Consider the following 26,814-nt stretch of genomic DNA (forward strand, 5'->3'; position numbering starts at 1 on the left):
TGGTATTTTCTCACTTGCTTTTGATTTCCGTTTTCTTCTCTTGTTAGTCTGCCCTTGGTAGCTGCTGATTTAACTCTGTTTTCCTCTTCGGAGCCAGGCAACTTTGATCACTGTCTGTAAATCCATTTATCACTTTGTGTTTGGGTAGTCATGTTCCTTGTATGCTATAGCATCACATTGTTATTGTAACTTTTAATTGACTTAAATTCTAAAAATGACTTATATGTGAATTGTGTCCCTAAAATGATTTTGACAGGGAAAAAAGTAGTTATTGGTTTGTATTCTAGCCTTGCATTTTAGTTTCTGAGTAGTTTAGGGATAAGCATGCCTACATATTATATTGAACACTACAAAGACGCTTTTCACAGCTGCTCTACTTTCAGTAGCCATCATACTTAAAATAAGATTTAGCATAGACATCAAGAACATGTTCTTATAAAACAAGGTTTAGGGAGCTAGTTTTGGTTATTATACCCTATTTGAAAATTGTACTTGAATTTATATTAAATCTCCATTAACTTAGGTTCAAATAAAAATTTGAGATGAAAGACACATTTAGATTAATTTTTTTTTTTTTTTTTTTTTTTTTTTTTTTTTTTTAAGAGAGGGAGGAAAGGAAGGAAAGACAGAGAAGGAAGGAAGGGAGGAAGAAAGGGAAACATTTTTAAACATTTTCTTGTTTTTATTATATTTCGTTTGTTTGTTTATTTTTTACATGGGCTGGGGCCGGGAATCGAACCGGGGTCCTCCGGCACGGCAGGCAAGCACTCTTGCCCGCTGAGCCACCGCGGCCCGCCTAGATTAATTTTTAAATCTAAATTTAGAAATTTTTTCCTAGTAGTTTTGTTAATTAGCTGAAACTTTGAACATATTTTCCTCACAATCAATGTTTTAAGTCATGATTAGGTGCTTAGGCAAGACAATAAACTTTTATTTGGCTCATAAAGTAGCTACATTGTTTTATAATAGATGTCAGATATACTATGGATTAAAATGATTGCTATGGACAGACTTTAGAACTTAATTAGCATTTCTTAAGTTTTTTTTTTTGGTGGGGGGAACAGTATATTGTGTGTTGAGAAGGGATTGCTGTTATTTCCTGTCAAGACTATTTGTCCATACATGGATGTGGACAATTATCAAAACTCATCAAACTAATTACTTGAGATCTTTGTGTTTTATTGTATGTTAATTATACCTCATTAAAAAAATAAAAAAACAAAACCACAATAAATATATTTGCTCAGATGTGGGGGGAAGAAGTCTATCCAGTGTATCTCAGATCTCTTGTGGCTGTGGTGGCTTATCCAACCTTAGCAAAATAAAAAGTACCATTTTTTCTACCTCTCCATATTGCATGTGCAATAATAGCCACTGATAACTTATTGTAAGGAAAGAGCTTTTTGTTCTTTTGGAGGGAATATTTTACATAGTTAAGTTATAAATACTTAAAAGGCAAATTAATATAATAAAGATTTGAGAGTTAAAGTTACAGTTAGGCTTTCATGTTCTTTAGAGGGTTTAGGTTATTCGGCAAGTCAGTGCCATTGAAAAGAAAACCAAATACTTATGGTGGACTCATGAAAAATCACTGTATTCTAGGCATTGTCCATACATTCATTCATTCAATCCTCATAATAGCTACGTGATAGGCACTTTCATTAGCCCATTTTACATAGTGGAAACAGAGGCACATAGAAAGTATGTAGCTTGCCTAAGGCTATACAGTAAGTAAATCTAGGGTTCAAGTCCAGGCCAGCTAGGCTCTAGAAAATACATTCTCAATCATAATGCCACACAGCCTGCAAGGAGACTACTAGAGGCGAAAAGCATTTGGCTTCCTTTAGTGACTTAGTATAATTTTATATGCTTGATAATTATAAGTCTATAAGTCTTTGTATGAAAATTTCATGTTAAACACTACTTATTCAGAAGACTATCCAGTAAATGCAAATTAAGATTTTTCTGTATTAGAAATCCTTGAATATTTTTTATTTTCTTAGTTATTCTTCTCTGATTTAAATAGTTTGTCTGAAAAGTATTTCATGAAAAAATATATGAAGAAGCAAAAAAGTTGTATAGTAGAAAGCTTTTGTTTATTAATATGTTTTTTGACATAGAAGAAATAGTTACCTTAAAATTCAGCACTCATTAGATAACAGTTTTGGAAATTGCAGTAGGTTTTTGTGTTGTCTTTTAGAAGTTTTTCAGTTATAAAATTTGATAAGTAAATAATTTTATTTGAATTTGCTTCCTTTGAAAATTTTATATTATTGCTGTTTGGAAATACAAAAATATCTTAATTTCCTCTTGCAAGGCAGCATGCTTTAAAAAGCTTAAACTTTGGATCATTGTACATAATTTGGGTTTGAATATCTCACTACTTATTGGCTTTGGAATTTTGGGCAGATTACTCAGTCTTTTTGGATGCTCAGTTTCTTTATCTGTGAAATGGTAATAGTTACCTCGTAGGATTGTTAGGATTAAATGAGAAAGTATTTGGCATGCTGTCTGGTTTATGATTCTTTACAGATCATGTTCTCTGCTTCTTTCTAACTTATGATAGATGCAAGATGTATGGTAAAATCTTAAACTGGATGTGTATGGTAAAATCTTAAACTGGATGAATAAGAAAGGAAGATAAGAATCTGAGAAAAATTAATCTTTCGTAAGACTGAATTCTAGGCTCTGGTTTAAAAGGAAGAAATGGGTCAAAGATTGTTAGCTCTGCCAGGGACTGCCATGTTGATACTGATGTTTGACTCTTTATGTATCTGATGAAATTGAATTCCTTGCCATGGCTTCTTAAAAAATGGACCTAATCCTGTCAGTCCTTGCCTTGTCAGTATAGTCTATATGTGAGCTGCACTGGACTGCTTGCTTATTTCTGAATATTTAATGTATTTCCAAATTTTTGTTATATCCTCTTAGAATATTTATGACTACTCTTGTTTCTTCCTCTGTCCATTGATATTTGGCTTTTTTTTTTTTTTTTTAACTTTTTAAGGCTCATCTAGCATTTTACCTACATAGTGAAGCTTTATCTGTGCCCTCAAAGAATTGATCCCTCCTTAAGCTCCTAAAATATCTTGATTTTTTATATAATAGAACATTTACACAGTTATTGGACTATATGTCTGCCTTTCCTGTTGATAGGCTTCCTTGAGGGCAGTGGTCTTTACTTATTTAGCCTTGTATCCTCAGTTTTCCTTACACAGAATGCTCAATATTTATTTGAATAATTAAGTGAATGAAGGAGAGGCAAATGCTTTTGCTTTAATGAATATGTAATAGCCTTTTTTGTACAATTATAGGCAAATATTTTTTTCTTCAGCAAGCTAACCAAGTTCTTTATAATCTTATTTATTTTGTTAATTAGTATTCATAGTGCGTGGATAGATTTGTTTCTAGTGCTGGTTGAAATGACTGCGTTTCTATAAGGAGAAAATCTTACTGGCATTCTCACTGAATAACGGTTTAGATTCTATAAGTTTGTTAGAAGTAACATAAGTACTTTGAATAAAATGGAAGTCTTTTGTGTTGCATTGCTCAGAAAAACATGATTTTCAGTTTATGTTTTTGACTAAAATGTACTTAAATCTTTTGAGGTAGAAATTTTAGGTAGAGGCAGAGATAGCTGCCTCTGCTTTGGGTTCCCTAGTAGCGCTGCTTCTGGTACCTCATTTTTTTCTGACTGTTATTCCCCATTTTCTTCTGTTTGTGCTCCTAGGCAGAGTTAAGAATTAAAGATTATTCATTTTCAGGAATTGACATTGCTTTAGGTTTTGTTTTGAGCCAGTAGATTCTTGCTTTTTTTCCCTTGAATGGTCATAATACACCAAAACATTTCGGTTATTGAATGAAAGCTACATTTTTAGATGAAACTGCTTTTTTATGTGAGAATAATATGTGAAAGCTAATACTTGTTATTTTAAAAACAAGACTCCTGTTGGTTTTCTTTTGGAGACTGTAGTCTCTTGAGATTGTCAGTGAATTTATGAGTGCTTAAAGTGGAAGAAATTGTTCCTGACACAGTGTAAATACTATTTAAGTCTTTGATGTTTTTTATTATTATTACATTTTTTGGTAGAAATTCAGCATTTAAAAAAAATTACATATAGAGCTTATTCAAAGTCATAGAACTTGATCTTATAAAGTGAGGCTGCTTGATTATCCTTAAGTATAGTTCCTACAGGAAAATCAGGAGAAATAATCTCCCCCTTTATCAGTTTTCAAAGAATTATTCCAATGGCTCCTTCAAAAGATGATAAATTAAATTTTTTTGATTTCTGTTTTTAACATTTTCTCTTGCAATTTTTTTTCATGGTTTTAAAATTTACTACCATTTTATTTTTTCTCTGATGCTTTCAGATTTCACAACTTTAGTTATCAGAAGCTCCTGTGTCCTTTGAACATAAGTTATTAATCTCTACAAACCTTCTTTGCTCTCTGGCCTAGAAAGATATCCCAAGCTCACCTTGTATCTTCCCTGCCTAAGACCTGGTATCATCTATTTCTCCAAGGAATTTGGTACCTCTTAGTGTATTGTGATATGCAAAATGAAAATCTGAATTCTAGGAGTTCTTGTTGTGCATAAGGTGACATTGCTGATAGGCCATTTTAGTGAAAAGATCTGGTAAATAAATATTTTTATAAATGAGTTGATAATATTTTAATAATTTTATTGAATTAATGTTTTCACTTGATTTCTTGGTTTTATAATGATATCCCTTTTTCTACATCTTAAAGTCATCACTATAAATTGCTTTTTCTTGTGATATAAAGGAAATAGTTTGAGGATACTAATACTGATATTACTGAAAATGGTAAAGCTATCTAAAGAAGTTTAAGATTTCTTTGCAGTTTTTTTTTTCTTAGAATACTTCCTAAGTCAAACATATTTTGCTAATAACCCTTGAAATAAATCCTTTTTCCAGGTTACCAGTTTGATATTGAATCAGGTTTATCTGTTTCTGGCCATTTTCATTTCTTTTTTATTTGATTCAAAGGTGAAAACTATAGCAAAGTATACCTAGCAGTCTTGCTTTCTTTCCTATTCCCTTTATAGTTCTCTCCTTTCTCATCCCTTTTTCTTAAATATTCTGTAGATCTCTCCGATCAGTACATAGTAATCTTATAGATCAAACATATCTGTATGTTCACATATAACTTTTTCTTAAATTATGATAGCAAAATATAATCTGTAATTTGATAATTCTTTTAGATTAAAAATATTGAAATTGAGTCACTAATGTGTAAAGGCAACAATTTTTTTTTTTTTTTAAGATCTAGGAAAGAGCACTGGATTAGGTGAATTTTGAATTGTATTTGGAAACTGAATATGCCCAGAAGTATGTGAGAAGAGTTCTTTAGGGATGGTCTTTAAGGGAGATTTTAGGCAGTAAAAGGTCTGGGTTACAAAATCATGAAATTAGAGAGTATTGATGGAGCTAAAGGAAAAAGGAAATTTTGGTGTGAAGAAAAAATTTGTACAGATGTTAATTGATAGTGTTTTTTTCCTAGTTAACTGGATATAAGTTCTTGAGTCTAGAGGCTCTTTCTATGGCCACTATAGTATACAACGTAAGTGAATATGATGTGAATGCTAAATATTGATTGCGTTGATTGGAAGGGAAAATAATAAGTTTCACCCTCAGTTCAGTGTCTTCAAGTCATAGACAGCAAAGGCTGGAAGAGACCTTAATGTTTTTCTCGAAAGTCTCCTCACCGTATAGGTGAGGAAATTGAGGTCTTTGAAAGGTTAAGTGACGTTCAAACCATGCTAGTTGGAGGCAGAGCTAGCTCCTAAATGTGACCTCTGACTTCCATTGTATCTACTTTTCTCTATATCATAGTGCCATTTTAAGTGTGAAAAATTAGAAATTGTGTGGTTAAGTCTTTTCAGGCAGATACACATTTTTTGTTTTTGTTTTGTTTTTGGTTTTGGCCCAAGATATTTTAGTCCTATGATTCACAAAGTCTGAAGTTTTAATTTTTCTTATATACTGAATTATAAAAAAGTTACCTTTTTTTTTACATTAGGTGCATTTATTTTTTATTTTTAACTTTTTATTGTGAAATATAACATATATTCAAAAAAGCAATTAATTTCCAAGTACATTTTAACAAGTAGTTATAAAACAGATTTTAAAGTTTGATATGGGTTTCAGTTCCACAATTTTTTGTCTTTTCTTCTAGCTATTCCAAGACACTAGAGACTAAAATCAATATAATGATTCAGCAGTCATCTTCATTTGTTAAATCCTGTCTTTTCTCCACCTTCCCATTTGTTCTTTCTCCTAATCTTTATTTGGGGTATTTGGGCTGTGCCCATTCTGAGTTTTTCGTGTTGGAAAGGGGTGTTGACAATATGGGCTGGGGGGTGGAACTAGTCGATATTCAGGAGAGGCTGACCCCTCTGGGTTTCAGGAATTATCTGGCCTAGGAACCCATCTGGAGGTCATAGGTTTCTGGAGAGTAATCAGTGCATGTAACCTTTGTAGACTCACAGGTAGAGCCATGGGTGTTCTTTAGGGTTGGTGGAAAGAGTTTTGGTTGGGGTTTGGCAAACCATGATAAGTAGCAATATCTGGCTGAAGCTTGCATAAGAGTAGCCTCCCAATTATCCTTTCAACTTTATTTGAAAACTCTCAGCCAGTGATACCTTTTTAGAATTTCTCCCCCTTTTGGTCAGGAAGATAATGTCAATTCTATAGTGCCAGGGCCAGGCTCATCCTTGGGAGCCACATCCCATGTTGCTGAGGAGACTTTCACCCCTGGATGTCATGTCCCACGTAGGGTGGAGGGAAATCATTTCACCTGGAGAGTCGGCTTAGAGAAAGAGAGAGACCACATCTGAGCAACAGAAGACGTCCTCTGGAAGTAACTCTTAGGTATAACTATAGGTAGACTAAGCTCCGCTACATAAATAAGCTTCGTGAGAGCAAGATCAAGATCAAGGGCTTGACTTACTGACTTGGGAGTCCCTAATATTTGAGACAGTATCAGGGTTTTTTTCTCCCATCCCTCAAGGGACTTTGTCAGTATTTTGAAATTATCTGCTCAACATATTCTGGGATGTATCCGGGCATTATATTAAGCAATACAAAACTACAAGCCCATTAGGTGTATTTTTTTTGGCGGGGGTGGGGGTGGGGGCGGGGTATGTTGTATGGTGGGGTCACGTTTCATTCTTTTTCCATGTGAGTATCCCATATTGCAGCACCGTTTGTTGAAACTTTTTGGTTTGTTTTGCTTGTTTGTTTATTTTTGGGAAAACATGGACCAGAAATTGAACCTGGGTCTTCTGCATGGCAGGCAACAATTCTACCACTGGACTACCCTTGTACCCACTAGGTGTATTTTTAGTGTACTAAGTAGAGGGGTTTGAAAGCTATTTTACTATGTAATTGTTATGAGGATCCTTTTTGGAATTCATGTATTACCTGTATTTTTAAATAACATATGATGGATTATAACTTTATATTAGTAGAGTGGTAGTGGGTAAAGCTTTTTATAATCAACTAATGTTTTAAAATGTGTACATTTATTTTGCATTGTTGCATGTTTCAGATATTTCCTTAACTTAAGTACTCAGATATTTATCCAAACATTATTGCTATGGGGTTTCCTGCAGAAAGACTTGAAGGTGTATACAGGAACAACATTGATGATGTAGTAAGGTAAGAACTCTTTGAATTTACTATTTAAAATACTAATATGTATTACATGCATGCTGTATTTTCATTTAGAAAATGTTTCTAAACCACAGAAAAAGATGTTCTTTGTGATGTGAATTTTATTATGGCGATACTTTATGACTCTCTTTTTTGCTTGCTGGACCTAATGGACCTAAAGGGGATACAGCCCATTTGATAAAAATTGCCCTTATACATGTTATTAAAAATTTATGCTTATATGATATGATTTCATGGACTCCATAAAATTCCTCCTACCAGATTAACTAATATCTGGATTCCATTACAATGTGATTTTCTTTGTCTTTTATCTCACAATTGGGAGTAGGCTTAAAATCCTTGAGTGAATTTATTCTTCGATTTGTTTACACTAAGGTATAAATGCCTGATACTATATAATTTTACTGAGAGTTTTTAATGGAACACAAGTGTACCAAGCACCTGAAGAAATATCTGGCACAAGGGATACAGAAAGGAATTGCTGGACATAACAAAGCCTAATGTTGCCAGATTTTATATTTTTTTATAATTTTCTAGGTAATTATCATTCAGTTCAGAATAATGTATTTCTCAAGGCTCATTTAAAATTTTCTTTAATACAGTTATGACCAGGAATACACGATATATTTTATGAGATGAAGAATATATGTCTGCTTTGTAAATAGTATTAATTGATTTTAGAGCAAAAATATATATGAATAAATTATTTGTAAGTTGTCAGTAGGAACTTTAATGCTTTTAAAAGCTAAAATTCCTTTTACCCTCTTTCTTGTAAGTATTTTTCATGGAGACTTTCAATTTAAATATTGTACTGGTTATGAGAATTAAATGTTGTAATGAGTAGGAAAGCATTTTGTAACTTATAAAGCACTCTGTAGATAGAAAATACTTTTATAATCATTGTGTAAGTATATAAGGCAACCTGTGCCCTTGTCTGAGCTAGTCATAAGTTGTTTTCCTAGGTGGTTAATTTTTAGCAACTTAGCTTTGAGCCACAGTATTTATTTGCAGTTTTGTGTTCAGTTAGATTTTTGAGGTGCTTATATTGTGCTAAGAATTAATTTTCAGTGTTTACAAAGGAGTTATTTGTAATTTCTTTTACAATTGTAGGTAGTACTTGGGAGTATTGGAAGTATTATTGAAGAAATTGGAAATACGAGCATATACTTTTCATCTCACAGTTAGGCAGAGCATATTTGTGGAAGGATGCTAAACATTGCAGGCCCCTGGGAGCAGCAGCTTGATATAGCTTAGTCAGTGACAGTAACACATCTAAAGAAAATGCTATGGGACATAGAAGAAAGAATCAAGTGGTGAATTTTGAATCTAGAGAAATGGAGAATCTGGGAAATGAGCAATACATATAACATCCTGTTATGTACAAACAAATATTCTCTGTTATGTACAGAAGCCTCTATGGCCTGGATGAAATATCTCATACGATGATATACTTCACATTACTCTAATTCTGTATTCAGCCAAATATTAATTCAACCAGCCAGATTAATATTCATACTGAAAAAGAATATGAGGGTTCTGAATAGAGAACAAGTGTTCTGATCACTAAGGATATCCTTGTGGTAAATTAATTGCTGTGCTAGTTTTTACATTGGTCTCATGTGAATCTAAATTCATCTCTTATGATTGTGAATTAGTTACTGAGGCTGATAAATCATCTTTTAGGTTACTGATAAAATCCAGTTTCTGGGTCTGTTCAACTGTTTATAGGACTTTAGATTGTAATAACTTCATCAAGAAAGTACTATACTGAGAAACATTTTGGGCTCATCTTCTGATTTTAAAATGCTTGGCTTTCTGCTTCTCAGTGAAAAGATCACACATTCAGTTTGCAGTCAATAACTAAGGTTGAAGTTTGTCTTTATCACATTTGTGATTTATTGCTTTGTAAAAATCTGCTGTTCCTAAAAAATTTTTGTGTGCCAGGATTGCAATTTAGCTAACAGTTATTTTTGCCAACTGATATTTACATCCCCTATGGTAAGGTTAATAGTTTTTCAAAATGAAAAATCATCAGCTGGATATATGATCTGTCCCTGTTTTGTCTTGTTTATTTTTGATTGGGAGATAAGTGGCTGATAAGGCCTTGGTGGCTTCTATTGTCCCCTTCCTCCTCCTTTTATGAGAGGAGATAGACAAACAGTATCCCCGAAGGGGGTATAATTTTTTGTATAAAAAAAAATTAATTCCCAAGTAATTTGCTTGTTAAGATTAATCTCTCCAAGGGGATGGTTATTTTTAGTAGCTAAATGATTTCCTTGATTGAGTCACGCTATACTGGGCACAGTGGTAATATCCAATGGTGATTGCTTTGGGGTTCAAAGATGATAATGTCTTAGTGAAAACTTTATCTTTTCTTATATTTTAACATTTCTGTTAACAAAGCTGCTTTCAAATGGATTTTTCCTTGCCCTCTCTATTGGGATGTCCAAAGGATAATTTAAATCATTTTCTACCTTCTCTAATCCTGTATTTTTATGCTTTCTGCCCCCAGACAGAAAGTATCGTGTAGTGTTAAGATTTTGTTGTTGTCATTGCTTTGAGTTAAGTAAGCTCGCTTTGCAAATCCTGTGATGATTAAATCGTCCAGGATTAGTTAAGTGTTTTTAGAATATGCTTTGTTACGATATTGTGAACATTTATACTTTTGTGACAAAATATTTAACTTATCCTTTTGTGGTGACCTACTAGGATCAAGAATTAGTGCCAGAAATAAAGAAAAAAGGAGAGAGGGAAAAAGTGAACCAAGCAGATTTATTTTTACTGTCTTTAATCTATGTGTTTTGTTTAATAAGCAATAAGAATTGAAAGGGCAGGACAGGTACATCACATAGAAGGAATAGGGACTGTTCCCAAATATGTATTTTTCATATTGCTCTTACAACCACTTTCTTTCTTCCTTTTCTCCCCTTTTTGCCTCTAAGTTCTTTTCTGCCTTGCTGGTAATATGAAGCAATGATTTATTAAGATATTTGATTAGTATTTCATATGAATGTTACTCTTACCCCTCAAACTAATATTGAAATTATCCAATTTATATATTATCTGGTATAAATCTAAGCAGTCTTTACCAAATTGGTGCTTCATGTATTTAACAGATGGAGTTTAAGAACTGTTCTGCCCTCATAAATCAGGAAAATGTAGATTTAATGTAGGTGAACTGGCTTTCTTATTGCAGTCTTTAATGTGTCACTGTGCATCCTTAATCTTGAGGGAGATCTGGTATGCTGTTTCTTTCCCTTGTTTACTTTTACTTTTCCTCCTTCCCTCCCTTTCTTTCAGCCATGCTTTCTTTGTCTTTCCTTTTCTTAACTTCTTTTTCTTCCCTCCCTTTCCTCTTTTCTGCTTTTCCCTCCCCTCCTTTATCTCCTTATCGCCCTTTTCTCTTCCTCCTCTTTCTTCCTATCCCTTCTCTCTCCTCTTTTCCTTCCTTCCCTTCCCCTTTTTTTCTTTCTTACTTTCTTTTCTTTCTCCGTTTTCTCTTTCTCTCTTGGTTCCTTTACACATCTAATGTCATCCTGCTAGGAAATGTTGAGAGATTTTGAAAAATGGTGCATATAAAAATATTTTCTCCTCATCTGAATGTGTAGGAAATAATTCAACTTCCTCTTTTATTGGAAAGATTTTAAATGGAGAGATCCCCAAATTTATTATGGGAATGTTTAGAGCTTAGTCTTTGAATATATAGGATTTTTTAGGCACTTAGCCATTGTCTACTGTCAGCTTTATGTAGAGGCAACTCTAGTCAAATTCAGGAGCCCATCTCCTTCCTTTTGTGCTGTTAGGAACATTTTCTCCCTAGAAAACTTTTCGAATATTTATCTTAATTTCATGTTGATTTTTTAAGTAACCTTAATTGTATGTTGATTTTCAGTCAGAAAAGAAAGGGTTCATGTACTCAGCATTATCATTATTGGCTATTGAGTCAGGGAAAGCAATTGAAAAGAGATTATTTACAGAGACGTTTCAAAATAATTTAGAAGAAAGAATATTAATTCAGATCTTCTTCCTTTCCAGCAACTTCTTATTCCTTCCCTCGTATTGCTTCTCTGTTTACCACTTTTTGAAAAAATTTAACCATTTTTAAGTGTACAGTTTAGGGGCATTTGGTACATTCATACTGTTGTGCAATGACCATCTCTGTCAAGTTCCAAAACATTTCATTATCCTGAAAGAAAGCCCTGTGCCCATTAAACAGCCACTCCTGCCTACTTCTTTTGTTACTCTTATTTCCTTCACATGTAGGAGAGCCTTAATGGATTAGACAATATTTATATTTGTACCAATCCAATTTTTTGTATTTTAACAATAGGTTACATGTATCAGGCATTTTTATATGTATGCAGTAGTTGTGTAAGCAATATACATGTGTCATCTTGTTAAATCTCTATAGTAAATCCCCATTTCATAGATGGTTTAAAGGAAGTTAACTTCCTCAAGTGCCAGAGCTAAGAAGTAGTGAGGCTGAGGGTTGAGTCCAGATCTGTCAGATTACAAAGCCTGTTTTTTTAATTGTTATATAATCATTTCTATCAAAGGACAAAAACTGGAAACTCTTGGAACTATTGATGTCCTTTGTTTTGCTTCACATAGTGTTGGTTTGTACACAGTGTTTAAAATTGGAATTTATTGCTTATATTTAAAAATCAAAATATTTCACATACAAAGCTGTGTTTTCAGCTTTTTTTAAAGAAGTCTGGAGGATATGGATACTGAACTTACATTCCTGTGTGATGACAATCAGTTGGAGTTGTATAATGTTTGACTTCTCTATATGACGTTTTCTGGTTTGGTGACGTTGATCAGAGTATTCTCATTTTTTCTCTTGTCTGCTTTCCTTAAATTATCTGAGCAACCACCAGGCATTTGAATTTATAATTTCTATTCTGTCTAATTCATAGAATCAATCATTAAATCTCTGTGTACATGTTACTGATTTATTAGTAGATGTACAGCTTAATTTGGATACTAGAGTATCATAGAATATTGTATTTGATTGTGTATCATTTCACATGTACTATAGGATCATTTTAGATGTCTGATTTCCAGCTAGTGGAAACCATAAAGAAGAAGGGAAAAAAAGGAGAGGAAATCATCAAGACAATAATGCCAGGAAATTTAAGTTGTGATTATAACAGTCATTTAATTGATTTAGCCCAAGATTGTGATGTTGCTACATTAGAGGAATAGGGAGGTGTCAAACTGTGGGAGTAGTACTGGCTTTTTAAGCTTCATCTACTATGGAAGAAGTTTTGTAGGCAAGCAATACATCTACAAGAAACAGTATTAAGTATATTATTTGGAAATACTGAAGTGAATACCAAGGAAAAGAATCAGAGTAGGTGAGGGTGATTACCTCTGGAGGGAAACAGAAATAAGGGTTTGAGGATGACAGGGATAGAGATGAGTAATCTTTTATACCATTTGAAATGTATATGTGTACTTATTATTTTGACAAAAATAATTAGTTTTAAAATGCAGTATGACAAGTTATTTAGTACTATTTCATAGGAATTCCTTGAAGAAAGTAAAGAACTTTAAAAAATAATGTTTATTTTCAAATCTGTGTCTTTAATGAATTCACATTTCTATATATTGAAATTAGCTGAAGTGAGGTATAATTGTATTTGAAGGATCTGTATTCTAGATTGTCCATGTTTTGAGAGGTTTATTTCTCTGGTTTTATCTATTTAATTTTTTAGTCTTTGCTTTCCAAGTGTCTGTAGGCAACTTTTCTCATTTCTCCTTGGCAAGTTCTGTTTTCTGGTTTTTTTTTTTTAACACCTGTCTGTTGTATCAGACTTATAAGGCACTGAGCCAACTGTTGGTATGAAATCCTTGGGAGGTGAGAGGAGGAAGTGGGAGGGGCAGCCTTGGTGAATGTTTCCCTGAGTAATGTTTAAGTTCTTTGAGAAACCTACTCCCCCACCCCCTTTTTATGAGACAGTATTTTCTGTTTATTCTCCTACCAGTCTGTTGCCCACAGTGCTGGATAAGAAGTTATTGAGCGCAAGTATTAAAGAAAGCAAAAAAAGTGTAATTTTACCAACAATCCCCTTGGTGGGGGGGTGAACAATATAGGAAAATACTGTAAAAGAAAGGAATTAAACTTTTTCAGAGTTTATGGAAATGAGTATTTGATTACAAATGACAGAAAATGAATCCAGATGACTTAATAAGAAAGAAATTTATTGAACAGGTGTTAGTTCATTAGTAGAGGACCAGGTTTGGAAAATGGGCAGAAGCTAAGGGAAGCAAGACATGGCCAAAAAGTTGCAACAAGAGTGATTGCTGTCCCAGTTACTGCCCATGTCTACATACTGGTGACTATGCTAGTGAACTTTCAGCTCCTCTCCTGATCTCTGAATAATCTCTGACTCCTCCCCTGTACCTTGTCCTCACTCCCTAGGAGTTAGTGAACAGAGCGGTAGAACCCATTTGCTGTAAGGTCTGCATGCATGAGAAGAGAAAGAAGGGGAAGGAAGTATCTGCATCTTACCTCTTGAAATTCTCTACAAATTGGAGTTGTGTTTGCATGCTGGGTAGCCTAAAGATGACAGATAACTCCTAAAAATTTCTCCTACTGTACACCCCCTATCCTCAGACCCTCTGACCCTCTTCCCAAAGTTATCTACGATTGAAAGTTTTCTACATTATTTTCAAAAACGTTTTTTTAAGAGGGCAAATGGAACATACTATATATTCTTCTGTGACTTGCTCATTTTTGTTTAAATTTAATATATATTCCCGGTGCCTGCCCATGCAAAAAAAAAGTAATATATATATCTTAGAGATTATCCATATTGGCATATGGAGATCTACATAATTTTCTTATTGGTTATCTTTTGTTCCATTATATGGACATACCATAAACAGCCCCCTGGTTGTTTCCAGTTTTTTCCTTGCCTTTATTAGAGAAGTTATGGGTTTACAAAGCAATTGAGTATAAAATACAGGATTCCCATATACTCCATATTACTAACACTTTATATGGATGTGTGAAACATTTGTTAACAGTAGATGATAACACGTTTTTATAATTGTACTATTAACTGTAGTCCCTGGTTTAACTTAGAATTCACTGTGTAGTGTAGTTCAGAATAAAAATAAAAATAATGTTATTCTGTTACCTTATCTACATTCTAACATTTCCTCTTTTAATTTGAATTCAGATACATGTTCAGTGCTGTTGTTTATGTTAACAGTGTTGTACTACCATCACTACTGCCCATTACCAAAACATTTCCATCATTCCAAATAGGAACCCTGTACATTTTAAGCCTTAACTTCCCATTCCCTATCCCTACCCTGTCCCTGATAACCTATATTCTAGATTCTGACTCTATGTGTTTGCTTATTCTAATTATTTCAGATCAATGCGATCAGACAATATTTGTACTTTTGTGTCTGGTTTACTTCATTCAACGTGCTGTCTTCAAGTCTCATCCATGTTGTCAGGACTGCATTCATTTTTATGGCAGAATAATATTCTGTTGTATGTATATACCACATTTTATTTATCCATTCATCATATGGACACTTGGGTTGCTTCCATCTTTTGGCAGTTGTGTAATGTTGCTGTGAACATTGGTGTACATGTATCTGTTCGAGTCCCTGCTTTCAAATTCTTTTGTTATATACCTAGTAGTCAAATTCCCAGGTCCTATGGTAGTTATATACTTCACTTTTTGAAGAACCACCAAACTGTCTTCCACAGTGGCTGCACTTTTTTATGTTGCTGCCAGCAATGAATGAATGTTCCTATTCCTATGTATTCTTTCCAACCCTTGTTTTCCATTTTTTTAATAGCAGCCATCCTAATGGGTTTGAAATGGTGTCTCATTGTGTTTTGATTTACATTTCACTGATGGCTAATGATATTGAGCATCTTTTTGTTTTCTAGTTGTATATCTACTTAGAGAGATGTCTTTTCAAGTCTTTGGCCCAATTTTTAAGTGGATTGTCTTTTTGTTGTTAAGTTGAAGGATTTTTTTATATACTGGGAAATTAATCCTTTATTGGTTATTTGGTTTCCAAATATTTTATCCCATTGTATAGGTTTGTTTCAAATTTTTGCTAATGAAAACTGTGCTCAAATAAGCCATTCTGCATGCATTTTTATGTGTTTTTTTTTTTTGCAAGTATATCCTTAAGGTAACTCCTAGCAGAAAGTTGCTGGGTCAAAGAGCACATGGTTTAAACTTTTACCCTTAAAAAATTACCATTTAATATTTCCACCAATATGTATGAGAGTTCTTTTTTTTTTTCCCTTATAACCTTGGCACTGTATATGATCAGATTTCACCATTTTGCAATTTGTTGGCAAAGAGTGGTGGTGTGATTTAATTACATTTCTTCAGTTGTGAGATTAAGCGAGGTTCTGATGTTTATTGGCCTTGTATCTTTTAAAAATTTTTTATCCTAAATGTTTTATTTTTAAAATAACTTCAAATTTACTGAGAAGTTACAAGGATATTACAAAGAACTCTTTTATACCCATTACCCAGACTCACTAATGTTTAGCATGTACACCTTTTAAGATTAGTTTGCATACATAATGCTCCTCTATCTTTTTAAAATAGCATTGTTAAAAATTACTCATTTCACACAAGATAATAGCTACAATAAAAATAAATCTGCTGTAGTCAGTGATTACAATCCCCTTTATTTTTATTTGTTCCTCATCCCAGGACTTAGATTGATCACCACTCTGGCTGTTTCAGACTGAGGAGGGCAGGTAGATTTTATGGGACAGAGGAATGGAATTGTTTTGCTTGCAGTTGAAAGATACTTTTTTTTCAGGATGGAGCTGATCCATCATCATCATTTTGTTTGTCCATGGCAGATCCACAGAACTGGAGAGTGGAAGTTGACTGCATACCTGCTGGGTTTCAGGGTTCAACTGGTTAGGAACAATCCAGAGGCTTTAAGTTTCTGAGAAATGAACTTAACAAGTAAATTGAAAATTATAGGTTCAAATAAGACTCATGATTAGGGAATTTATAAGTGAAAATACTATATTATATTGGGTAAATAGCTTTTCATAGACTCCCAAATAGAGCCTGCGAAAGGGGTATTGATTTCATGTAACCAGTCTGTGATGTCTGGATGTCCCTAGGGCCCTCAGAACATTTTGTTTGAGGCTTTGCATATTGTAGCACTTTGTGAAATCTGGCTGAGTTCTACCTAAGAGTAATCTTCAGAGTGACTTGAAATCTCTTAGCCTTAAAAATGCTATATTATTTAATATTTCCCCATTTGATAAAGGTCTTTCTCTGAATACATCACTGATTAACAGTGTGCTAATAGTCCCTTGCTGCCAGAGATGCTCATCCCTGGGAGGTATGTCCCATGTAAAGAAGGTGCACTTGAGCAACAAGGAGGTTTTCAGAGGGGTTGATTCTTAGGCATTCATTATAAGGTTCATAGATACAAGCTTTAAGATCGAGGACTTGGCTTAACATATTTTTTTTTATTAGGCAATACTTAGGGCCTTATATCATTTTGCTTGTGTGTGTGTGTGTGTGTACTCTGACCTTATCTTCAGCTTATTTTTCTTTTAGGTTGTTTTTTTCCTTAGTGATTTTTATGAACTTGAAAAATAATGCAAACTGGTTAGACCCTTTTCTTCAAATAGTTTTTTTAATACCCTGCCTCCCTTGCTATTTGATTCAGATAAAGCAGTGACAGAGTAAAGAGCTTGGTGGGTTATTGTATGTTTTGAATTTATTGATTGCTAACTATTTGCTTTATTTATATGTATAATCACAAAATATCAAATATTTTTCTATTGATGGCAATTTATTAAGAAATAACCTTTTTGGGGTGTGGGTGGAGATGTGAGCATGTGTGTATGGGCAGGAAATTAAACCTGGGTCTTTGGCATGGCAGATAGGTGAGACTTCTTCTACTGAATGAGAAAATAACCTTCTTAAATTAGCAAATAGAAAGTGCTTTTAATGCAGAGAAATATCATGTCATGTGTTCACCACTCTTGACTTCAAGGATCAGAGGAATGGTCTCTTAGATATAGAAGAGGGAAATGAAAAGGGAATTAAGAAATTCCTGCCTTTTTTCTGCCTCTAGCATATACAGGGGTCTAACCTGTGGAATCCTAACTTCTTTATTGTTCTTTCTGGTCAGAACATCCTCCCCTTCCCCAAGCCTTTTCTTTTGTTTTTACCGCTGTTATCTTCTTTTTTTTATGTGCTGTTGTTTTATATTCATCTGTATTTGTTTCCCTTTTTTTTCTGACTGTGATATATATATATATACCTTTTAAGTCAGCTTTGCAAGTAAATTCTCTGTGCAGCTATGTTGTTTGGTCTACTTAGAGAAATTTTGTTTTTCCTCTGTCTTTTTAAAAGTAGGATTATTTGTAATTGTTTATACAGCATTTCAGTTTTTAAAAGCCACTCCATAGTCTTGCCTTTTAGATTCCAAGTTATGAATCCATAGCCTATTATTTAAATAAAGCTTTTGAAATTCACTTTACTGATCTGTATCATATCTAACTATTCCAGTATTTCCTTCCTTGTCTGATGTGAACTCTAAAATTATTATGCACACTTTCTCCCTGTTTCCTGGCATTTCTACTCAAACTTGTTCCTCGTTCTTGCTTCCAAATATATTCAGAATTGAACTTCCTTCCTTATTTTATTAATCTACTGATAAAAGAAAATCGAGTAAAATTAATCAGAAACCTGTTAGAAAACGGCATATAAAAAAAAGAAAACAGCATATAGTTGAAAGTATTTCTTAGTAAATATTTTAAGAGTTGTGAAGTCCCCAGTTATTATTTTATCTTTCCTGTATTCTCTTTATGCTCTATTCCAAGAATATGTGCACTTCTTTTACCTGACTTGGAGCCAGGTGTATTGTGTTCCTTAGATTTTTTCATTAATATGTGTCCTTTGGACCTTGCTATCCAGTATTGTAATCACTAGCCTCATGTAGCTATTTATATTTATATTTAAGTTAATTAATATGAAATTGAAAACTTCACTGTATCAGCTATATTTCGCCTTATTCAAGTTGTACTAGCCACATTTCAAGTGATCAGCAGCCACATGTGGTTTGTGGCTACTGTATTGGACCACACAAATAATGTTTTCATTGTTGCAAAAAGTTCTACTGGACAGCACTATTATTCTAAACAGTCAATGTACAAATTGATATTTTTAAATTAGAAGTTATTCATATTTTAAAAGTCAACTTTTTTGAGGTACAATTTATATACAGTAAAATCTGTCCATTTAAAGTATACAGTCCTGTGAGTTTTGACAATATATACATCCCCATAAACACCCCATAAACACCCCACAATCAAGATTTAGTACATTTCCATTACATAAGGTTCCTTATACTTCTTTGCACTCAGTCCCTAACTCTGGCTCCAGATAATCACTGACCTGATTTCTGTCATTGTACATAAGTTTGCCTGTACTAATTTCATATAAATGGAGTCATACAGTATGTACTCTTTCATGTCTGACTTTCTTTTAGCATAATATTTTTGAAATTCATCCTTGTTGTTTTTATCAGTAACTCATTTCTCTTTATTGCTGAATTTCCATTATATGGATGTGACATAATTTGTCTATCTATTTACCTGTTGATGGACATTTGGGTTTTCAGTTTGGAATTTAAATGATAAAAGTTGTTACAAACAGTCATGTATAAGATTTTTGTGGACGTATGTTTTCATTTTTCTTGGTTACTATTCTAGTTTGCTAGCTGCCAGAATGCAATATACCAGAAACAGAATGGCTTTTAAAAGGGAAATTTAATAAGTTGCTAGTTTACAGTTCTGTGGCCGAGAAATTGTCCCAATTAAGGTAAGTCTATAGATATGTCCAATCTAAGGCATCCAGGGAAAGATACCTTGGTTCAAGAAGGCCAATGAAGTTCAGGGTTTTACTCTCAAGTGGAAGGGCACATGGCGAACACTGTCAGGGTTTCTCTCTCATCTGGAAGGGCACATGACGAACATGGCATCATCTGCTAGCTTCTTCTCCTGGCTTCCTGTTTCATGAAGCTCTCCAGGAGGCATTTTCCTTCTTCATCTCCAAAGGTCGCTAGCTGGTGGACTCTGTGTCTTGTACTATGTCGTTCTGCTCTGAATCTCCTCTTCTCCAAAATGTTTCCTCTTTTATAGGACTCCAGAAACTAATCAAGACCTACCCAAATGGGTGTAGACATGCTTCCACCTAATCCAGTTTAACAGCCACTCTTGATTAAATCACATCTCCAGGGAGATGATCTAATTACAGTTTCAAGCATACAATGCTGAATAGGGATTAGAAGAAATGGCTGCCTTTACAAAATGGGATTAGGATTAAAACATGGCTTTTCTTGGATGCATACATCATTTCAAAACAGCACAGTCACATATGTAAATATATAATGTAGAGCTGTAGAACAGAATAGAAATTCCAGAAAGACTAACACATATAGTTTTTGACAAAGATGCTGAGGTAACTCACTGGGAAAAGTGTAGTCTTTTAAATAAATGATGGTGGTGCAACTGGATATCATTATGGAGGAAATGAATCTCTACCTGTACCTCACACCATACACACAAAATTAACTTAAAATGGATTATAGACCTAAATATGAAAGTAAAATGTAAAACTTATGGATGAAATTATAGGAGAAAATCTCTGTGATCTTTGATATAGGGAAAGATTTTTTAGACAGAACATCAAAAGATGAACCAAATAAAAAATTGATAAATTGGATTTCATCAGCATTAAAACTTCTACTCTTTGAAAGACACCACAAAGAAAATGAAAAGACAACCAGAGTCTGGGAGAAAATGGTCATAATACATATTCAAAGGAACTCAATCCACTATGAATAGAGAGCTCTTACAGCTCTATAATAAGAGGACAATCCAATAAAGAAAAGAGCAAAGGAGTTGAACTGAAACTTTACAAATGAGGATATATAAATGGTCAGTAGGCACACACATGTAAAGATGTTCAAAATCAGTCATTAGAGAAGTATAGATTAAAACACAATGAAATGCTGTTTGTTATCTACTATATGGCTAAAACTTTAAAGACTGACAATGGTAGGGAGTGGATCGACTGAAACTCGTGTAAATGATATGTAAAAGTGTAAATGATATAAGCTCTTTGGAGAAATGTTTGGCAGTTTCTTATAACCATTTTTGATAGCCTTCTGAATTATTTTCAGTGAATTGTGGGTCATTTTCTCTACTGTTTACTTTTCTTCAGTTTTGTAACTTTTGAGAGAGAATAGTTCTTGAGTACCGGGAATCACTGTCTTTGAGCAGGATTTATATAAAGCTGTTATTTTTGCTTTTCTGGTTCACTGGAGGTAACGCAGGAGAACACAGTATTGTGTAAGGAAAAGTTAAGGATACATTTTCAACAACATAATTGCTTTCCTTGTATTTGATATGTTACTAATTTGAATTTTTACAGCCTGAAGATGACTAGGAGACAATAGTTAAGGAAGTTTGTTTGGAGCTTACCTGTGTTAATGGGACTAAGCAGGGGTGATTTATGTGTTTAAAAAGAAAAACAGAAACAAAGATCCAGTTTTGTTGTATTATTAGTAGTACCAGTAGCACCAGTAGCTCTGTTAGGATTCTGAGAGAAAATGTTGAGTTCGCATGACCACAGAGAGAAAATAAATCTTGTTGTCAGTGAATTAGCTACAGAAAAATGTAACAAATAATTCTTTTCTTTTTTTCAAATGCTATTCTCCCCACTGCCCCCAACACACATACTTAACTTTAGTTTTAGTAGGAGCTGTCCATTGTCCTTAGGGCTTTTTTCTGAATGGGATACCTTAAAAAAGGTTTGTCATTGGGTTTCTCTCAGGTTCCTAGTACTTGGAATTTTGTCCACCATAGTTACAACAATGTTTATTACATAGCGTATGTTCAATAAATATTTGTTAAATGAATTTTTATCAGTTTCTCAAGTACCTAACCCTCTTAATAACATAAACTTTAGGATTGGTACTTATTGGCACCAAGTGGGGATGTATAACTTCCAGGGCTTACAATAAGACTTAAATTTATCCTTGTGGAATATACATTTTATCTGCATAAAACCTTTCAAGTAGAAAGGAGAATTGTTTAGGTATTGAAGCATGGAAAAATCACCATCTAAGGGAGAAGAAGCCTTAGTCAGTGAACGTGAGTAGATATTTTTGGCAAGTCCATTCCTGTTATGGAGAAGGAAATATATCTTCATCTGTTAGAAAATTGTTCTGTTTAACTAATTTCTCTTGTTTGCTTCTACGTTTATCCAGTAGCATTCTATTTTATTTTTTTATTATGAACAATAAACATAAAAATATTCTTGATATGGTTATAATCATTGGCTCACACTATCATCACATTGTTGTGCATTCATCACCATGATCAAACATTTTTTGAACATTTTCATCTCTTCAGTGGAAGAAAGAAAAAATAAAAGCTCATACATGCCATGCTCCTTAACCGTCCCTCTCATTGACCACTAATATTTCAGTCTACTCAATTTATTTTAACCTTGTTCCCCCATTATTTGTTTATTTCTTATCCATATTTTTTACTCATCTGTCCATACCATAGATAAAAGGAGCATCAGACACAAGGTTTCACAGTCATATTTACCTAGCAGCTTTCTGATTTCACTTCTTAGAAAGTCTCCCTATGGTGAGATTGAAATGGTCATATAGATATGAAAATTTTTCTTTCTGTGACAGTGTATATATTTATATCCATTGCCATTATGGTCAATGTGATATTAATACATCATTCATATGATATTAGTTTAAGTTTGCCCTGAGAAATAGTGTACCACTCTCTATGCTGATCCGACCCTGAAACCGCTGAAGGAACAGACCCTGGACTATCATAATAATGACACCACAGTAATTAACTGAATTTCTGCGTCAGAAGTTTTAAGTCACTATAAATTGACCTTGCAAGCCAGTTTCCTTCTCTTTTATTACTTCTCCTCCTCTGTTCTTCAAAGGCATTGCCTTAAAGTAAGCATACTTGTTCAGAAAGAGTAAGAATGAGTTCAATAGCATGGTATTTATGTATAGAGTAGCTAGAATAAGCTTTATATTTGGCTTATGTAATCTTGCTGGAGTTGAAAACATTGCATACCATATTAATTTTCTGTAGAATGGTGCTAAATTTTAGTAAATGTAGGTAAACCTATATTTATATGTACTATATTTCATAAAGAAATATTAGGAAGAAGGTCTGTTTTGAAGCTGCTTTTTATGCCACTGACTCTTAGTTGTGTTTAGTTTATATTTAATATAATTATTGATATGGTTTGTATTTAGTTGTCTGATATTCATTCATTCATTAATTCTCTCATTTCCCATTTCCTGTTCTCTTTGGGATTGATCAACTATTATTTAATATTCCTTTTTAATTCCTCTCTTGGCATTTTAGATGTACTTCTTTGTATTAGTTTTATATAGGCTGCTTTAGATTAGAAAATGTATTCTTAGCTTATCACAGCCTTATTAAAGGTAATGAGAGTTAAAAATGTGAGAACCTTACAGCATAAAAAATCCACTTTCCCCCATTTCTTTTTTGTGGCTTTTATTGTATATTTTATATCTACATATGTAATAAACCTGAGAATATAATGTAAATGTTTTTTGCTTTAGTCACTTGTTTCTCAGAGATATTGAAAAGGAAAAAAGGATTTTTTTTACTTTTTACCCCCATATTTTCCATTTTTGCTATCCTTTGTTTCTTTCTGTAGACCCAAGTTTTGATCTGTTATTAGTTCCCTTCTGTCTGAGGGCAGGTCTGCTGATAACAGATTCTCTCAGCTTTTGTTGGTCTTCTTTTTTGAATGTGCTTTTTTTTTTTTAAGGAGAAGTTGTAGGATTACGGGAAATACAGAGGTCTCATATATACCTGTCCCCTCTATTAATATTTTCCTTAGTGTGTTACCTTTGTTACAGTTGATGAGAAAATACTATTATAATTGAACTACTAACTGTAGTCTATAGTTTACATTAGCTTTTGCTGTTTGTTTTTTTATGATTATTTTTCTTTATTCCTTTGTCCTTTGTCTTCAGTGGTTTGCCTTTGATAAGCTTAGTATGGTTCTTTTATCTTTGTCTTGCTTGAGGTTTACTTAGTGTCTAGTATCTATGATGTTGATGTTTTATACCATATTTGGGAAACTTCCAGCCATGATTGCTTAAAATTTTTTCCCCCATTCTCTTTTTTTTGGGGGTGGGGGGTGGGGTTGCATGGACCAGGAATTGAAACCAAGTTTTCTACATTCTACCGCTGAACATCCATGCACCATTGCCCCATTCTTTTTTGCCTATCTTCCTGGGACTTAAATTACATATATGATAAACTGCTTTGTATTGTTCCGCAAGTAGTTGAAATTTTTTTTTCAAAAATTTGCTTCCTGTTCTTAAGATTATATAATTTCTATTAATCTGTTGTTCAGATCATAGCCTTTGTGTTTCAGTTACTACTTCTGTGTACAAACTATCCCTAAATATAAATATGGCATAGGACAATCTCAGGGGTCTGTAATTCAGACAGGGCTTACCAGAGTGGCTTGTCTCTGCTCTGTGAAGTCTGGGGCCTCAGTTGGAAAAACTCAGTGCCTGGGGATGAGGTGACAGTTGGGAACCAAATCATTTGAAGATGTTCCCATTCACATGTCTGGTAAATGTTGGCTATTGTTTGGGACTTCAGTTGGGCTATTGGTCAGAACCCTTGTATTCGACCTTTCCAAGTGTTCTATCACCTAATTTGGGCTTTCTCATGGCATGGCACCAGGGTTCTCAGAATGAGTATCCCAAGAGTCTAAGGTGAACATGCATGGGATTTTTTTTTTTTTTTTTTTTTTTTTTTTTTTTTTTTTAAAGAGAGAGGGAGGAAAGGAAGGAAAGACAGAGAAGGAAGGAAGGGAGGAAGAAAGGGAAACATTTTTAAACATTTTCTTGTTTTATTATATTTTGTTTGTTTGTTTGTTTGTTACATGGGCTGGGGCCGGGAATCGAACCGGGGTCCTCCGGCACGGCAGGCAAGCACTCTTGCCCGCTGAGCCACCGCGGCCCGCCCATGCATGGGATTTTTATGATTTAGCGTTAGAAATCACTTAATGTCATTCCACCATACTCTTTGGTTGAGACAGTCACAGAGGTCTACCCAAGTTCAGGGAAGAGGGACCATAGATTCTACCAATCAGTAGCAAAAGTATCAAGGTCATGTTGGAAGAAGAGAATGTGGAATGGGAGATACAGCCATTTTTGGAAAATAAAATATGTCATCCCTTTCTTTTGCAGTTTCCAGTATGCTCTTAAGATATTCCAGTAGATTCTTCTTTTCAAATACTGGGTCTTTTAGGTCAGAATTTCCATTTTTAATAGTTTCTGTATCTTTACTGAAATTACCCATTTTTTGCTTGTATTAATCATTCCTTTACATACTTGAACATATTTATAATAGCCTCTTTAAAGTCCTTGTGTACTAATTTCAGTATCTGGATTATCTTATAGACTGTTTCTTTTGATTTTTTTTGTTGGTTATGGATCATAGTTTTCTGCTTTGCATGTCTAGTGAATTTCAATTGTATGTTGACTGTTGCAGATGACATATTATAGGGAATCTGGGTTATCTTCCTTTAAGGATGTTGTTTCATTTGGCATGCATTAAATTAATTAATCTTTGGGTTTTGTGTCAAGCTTGCTTTTCTTTGTTAAGGCAGGCCTGTTTCAGTTTGTATTTTGTTCTAAGACATGGTCCTATTCTTAAAGTTGGCCTTTCAGAGGTCTCATCTGAATGTCTGGGATATTCAGTGAGGTCTCTCCTGTCTGGCTGGGCCAGAGTCCCATCTTCTCCCCATACCACGCAACCCTCTGGTGTCATCTCCATTGTACTTTCAGATCCTGTGCATGCAGCTCAGCCCTTAACCAAGGAAGGACCTGAAGTAAATCTCCTCATAAACTTCTGTGGGCCTCCTTCTATGCATTCCCTCCTCTTTGATACTAGACTCCACAAATGCCAGCTGCCTTGGCAGCCTGGAACTCCAGTCTCTTCCTGTTTACCTCAGTGAAACCCTTGTTCCACTTAAGTTCCATTTCCCTCAGCTGTGTCAGAAAAGAGTCTCCAGCCTGAAAGCAGGGCAGTCATGGGGACTCCCTCATGTATTTCTTTTCTTAAGGATTATAAAAGCTTGTGCTGACTTTTTGTTCAGTACCTAAAAACACTTTGTCCGGTTTTGTAATTGTTAGTGGCAAAAGAGCCAGTCCAGTACTAGTTATTCTGTTATGGTAAAAGTAGATGAATGCTAAGTCTCATAAAATCTTTGGGAGATTGCCCATTAAAAGGAATACCAGATAAAAAAAGATGTTTAGAATAAAATGTTTTAAAGCATATTTTAAACAGGACTTTGATATGATTACAATAACTATGCTTTTTGATAAATTGATAATGTTCAGAATTTTACTTTCTAATGAACTTTATCAATAAATTAATTTTGGTTTTCTCTGGAAATGGCAAGTAGAGTGGCATTTTAAATATTAGTGCTCTTTCCTTACTAATAGCAGATATTGCTTATCAATCATGAAAATCTTTTCAGCTTCAACTGGATGTTGTTTCAGTAACCTTAGTACACCCCAGTAAGCTACCACCAATTTGACAGCTATTTGCTGTAAATTTGCCAGTTTATTTTCCTTTTACTAGTTCATTTAGTATTATTTTTGTGGGACATTTAATTTTATGAAAGGGTACCCTAATGGATCATTTTCTTTTCCAGAACTGATTTTTTTAAAAAGCACACTTAGAATCATGTTACATATATAGATGGTTAGAAAAGGCTATTTAATAAGCTTTTAGTACTTCTTGAATAGTACATTCAAAAAATAAAAATAGCTGGGCAACAGAAATCTTGACAGTTGTGCCCATAATAAACAATACTTGATATTTAAAAGAGAATAAAAAGTTGAGGTCTTTGAATGTACATTTTAGAGTCAGACAATGTAACATAAGTTCTTGTTTGAAGTTGAAGAATGGACTTTCTGTGATTGAAGTCTTTAGGACAGATTTAAAGATACATAGTCCCAGAATTTTCACAGA

General features: G+C 33.8%; 1 protein-coding gene across 2 annotated transcripts in view; it reads left to right on the top strand.

The window, feature by feature from the left end:
* The window catches only part of PTEN (phosphatase and tensin homolog), an 89,388-nt gene that overhangs the window by 17,714 nt on the left and 44,860 nt on the right, over nucleotides 1-26,814 (top strand). For both annotated transcript variants that reach the window (XM_077125338.1, XM_077125337.1), the window contains one exon: nucleotides 7,598-7,682. In XM_077125338.1, coding sequence (XP_076981453.1) covers nucleotides 7,598-7,682 — 85 coding nt within the window. The remainder of the gene's footprint in view (nucleotides 1-7,597; nucleotides 7,683-26,814) is intronic.

The sequence above is a fragment of the Tamandua tetradactyla genome, chromosome 13 (genome assembly GCF_023851605.1).
Source record: "Tamandua tetradactyla isolate mTamTet1 chromosome 13, mTamTet1.pri, whole genome shotgun sequence".
Taxonomy (NCBI): domain Eukaryota; kingdom Metazoa; phylum Chordata; class Mammalia; order Pilosa; family Myrmecophagidae; genus Tamandua; species Tamandua tetradactyla.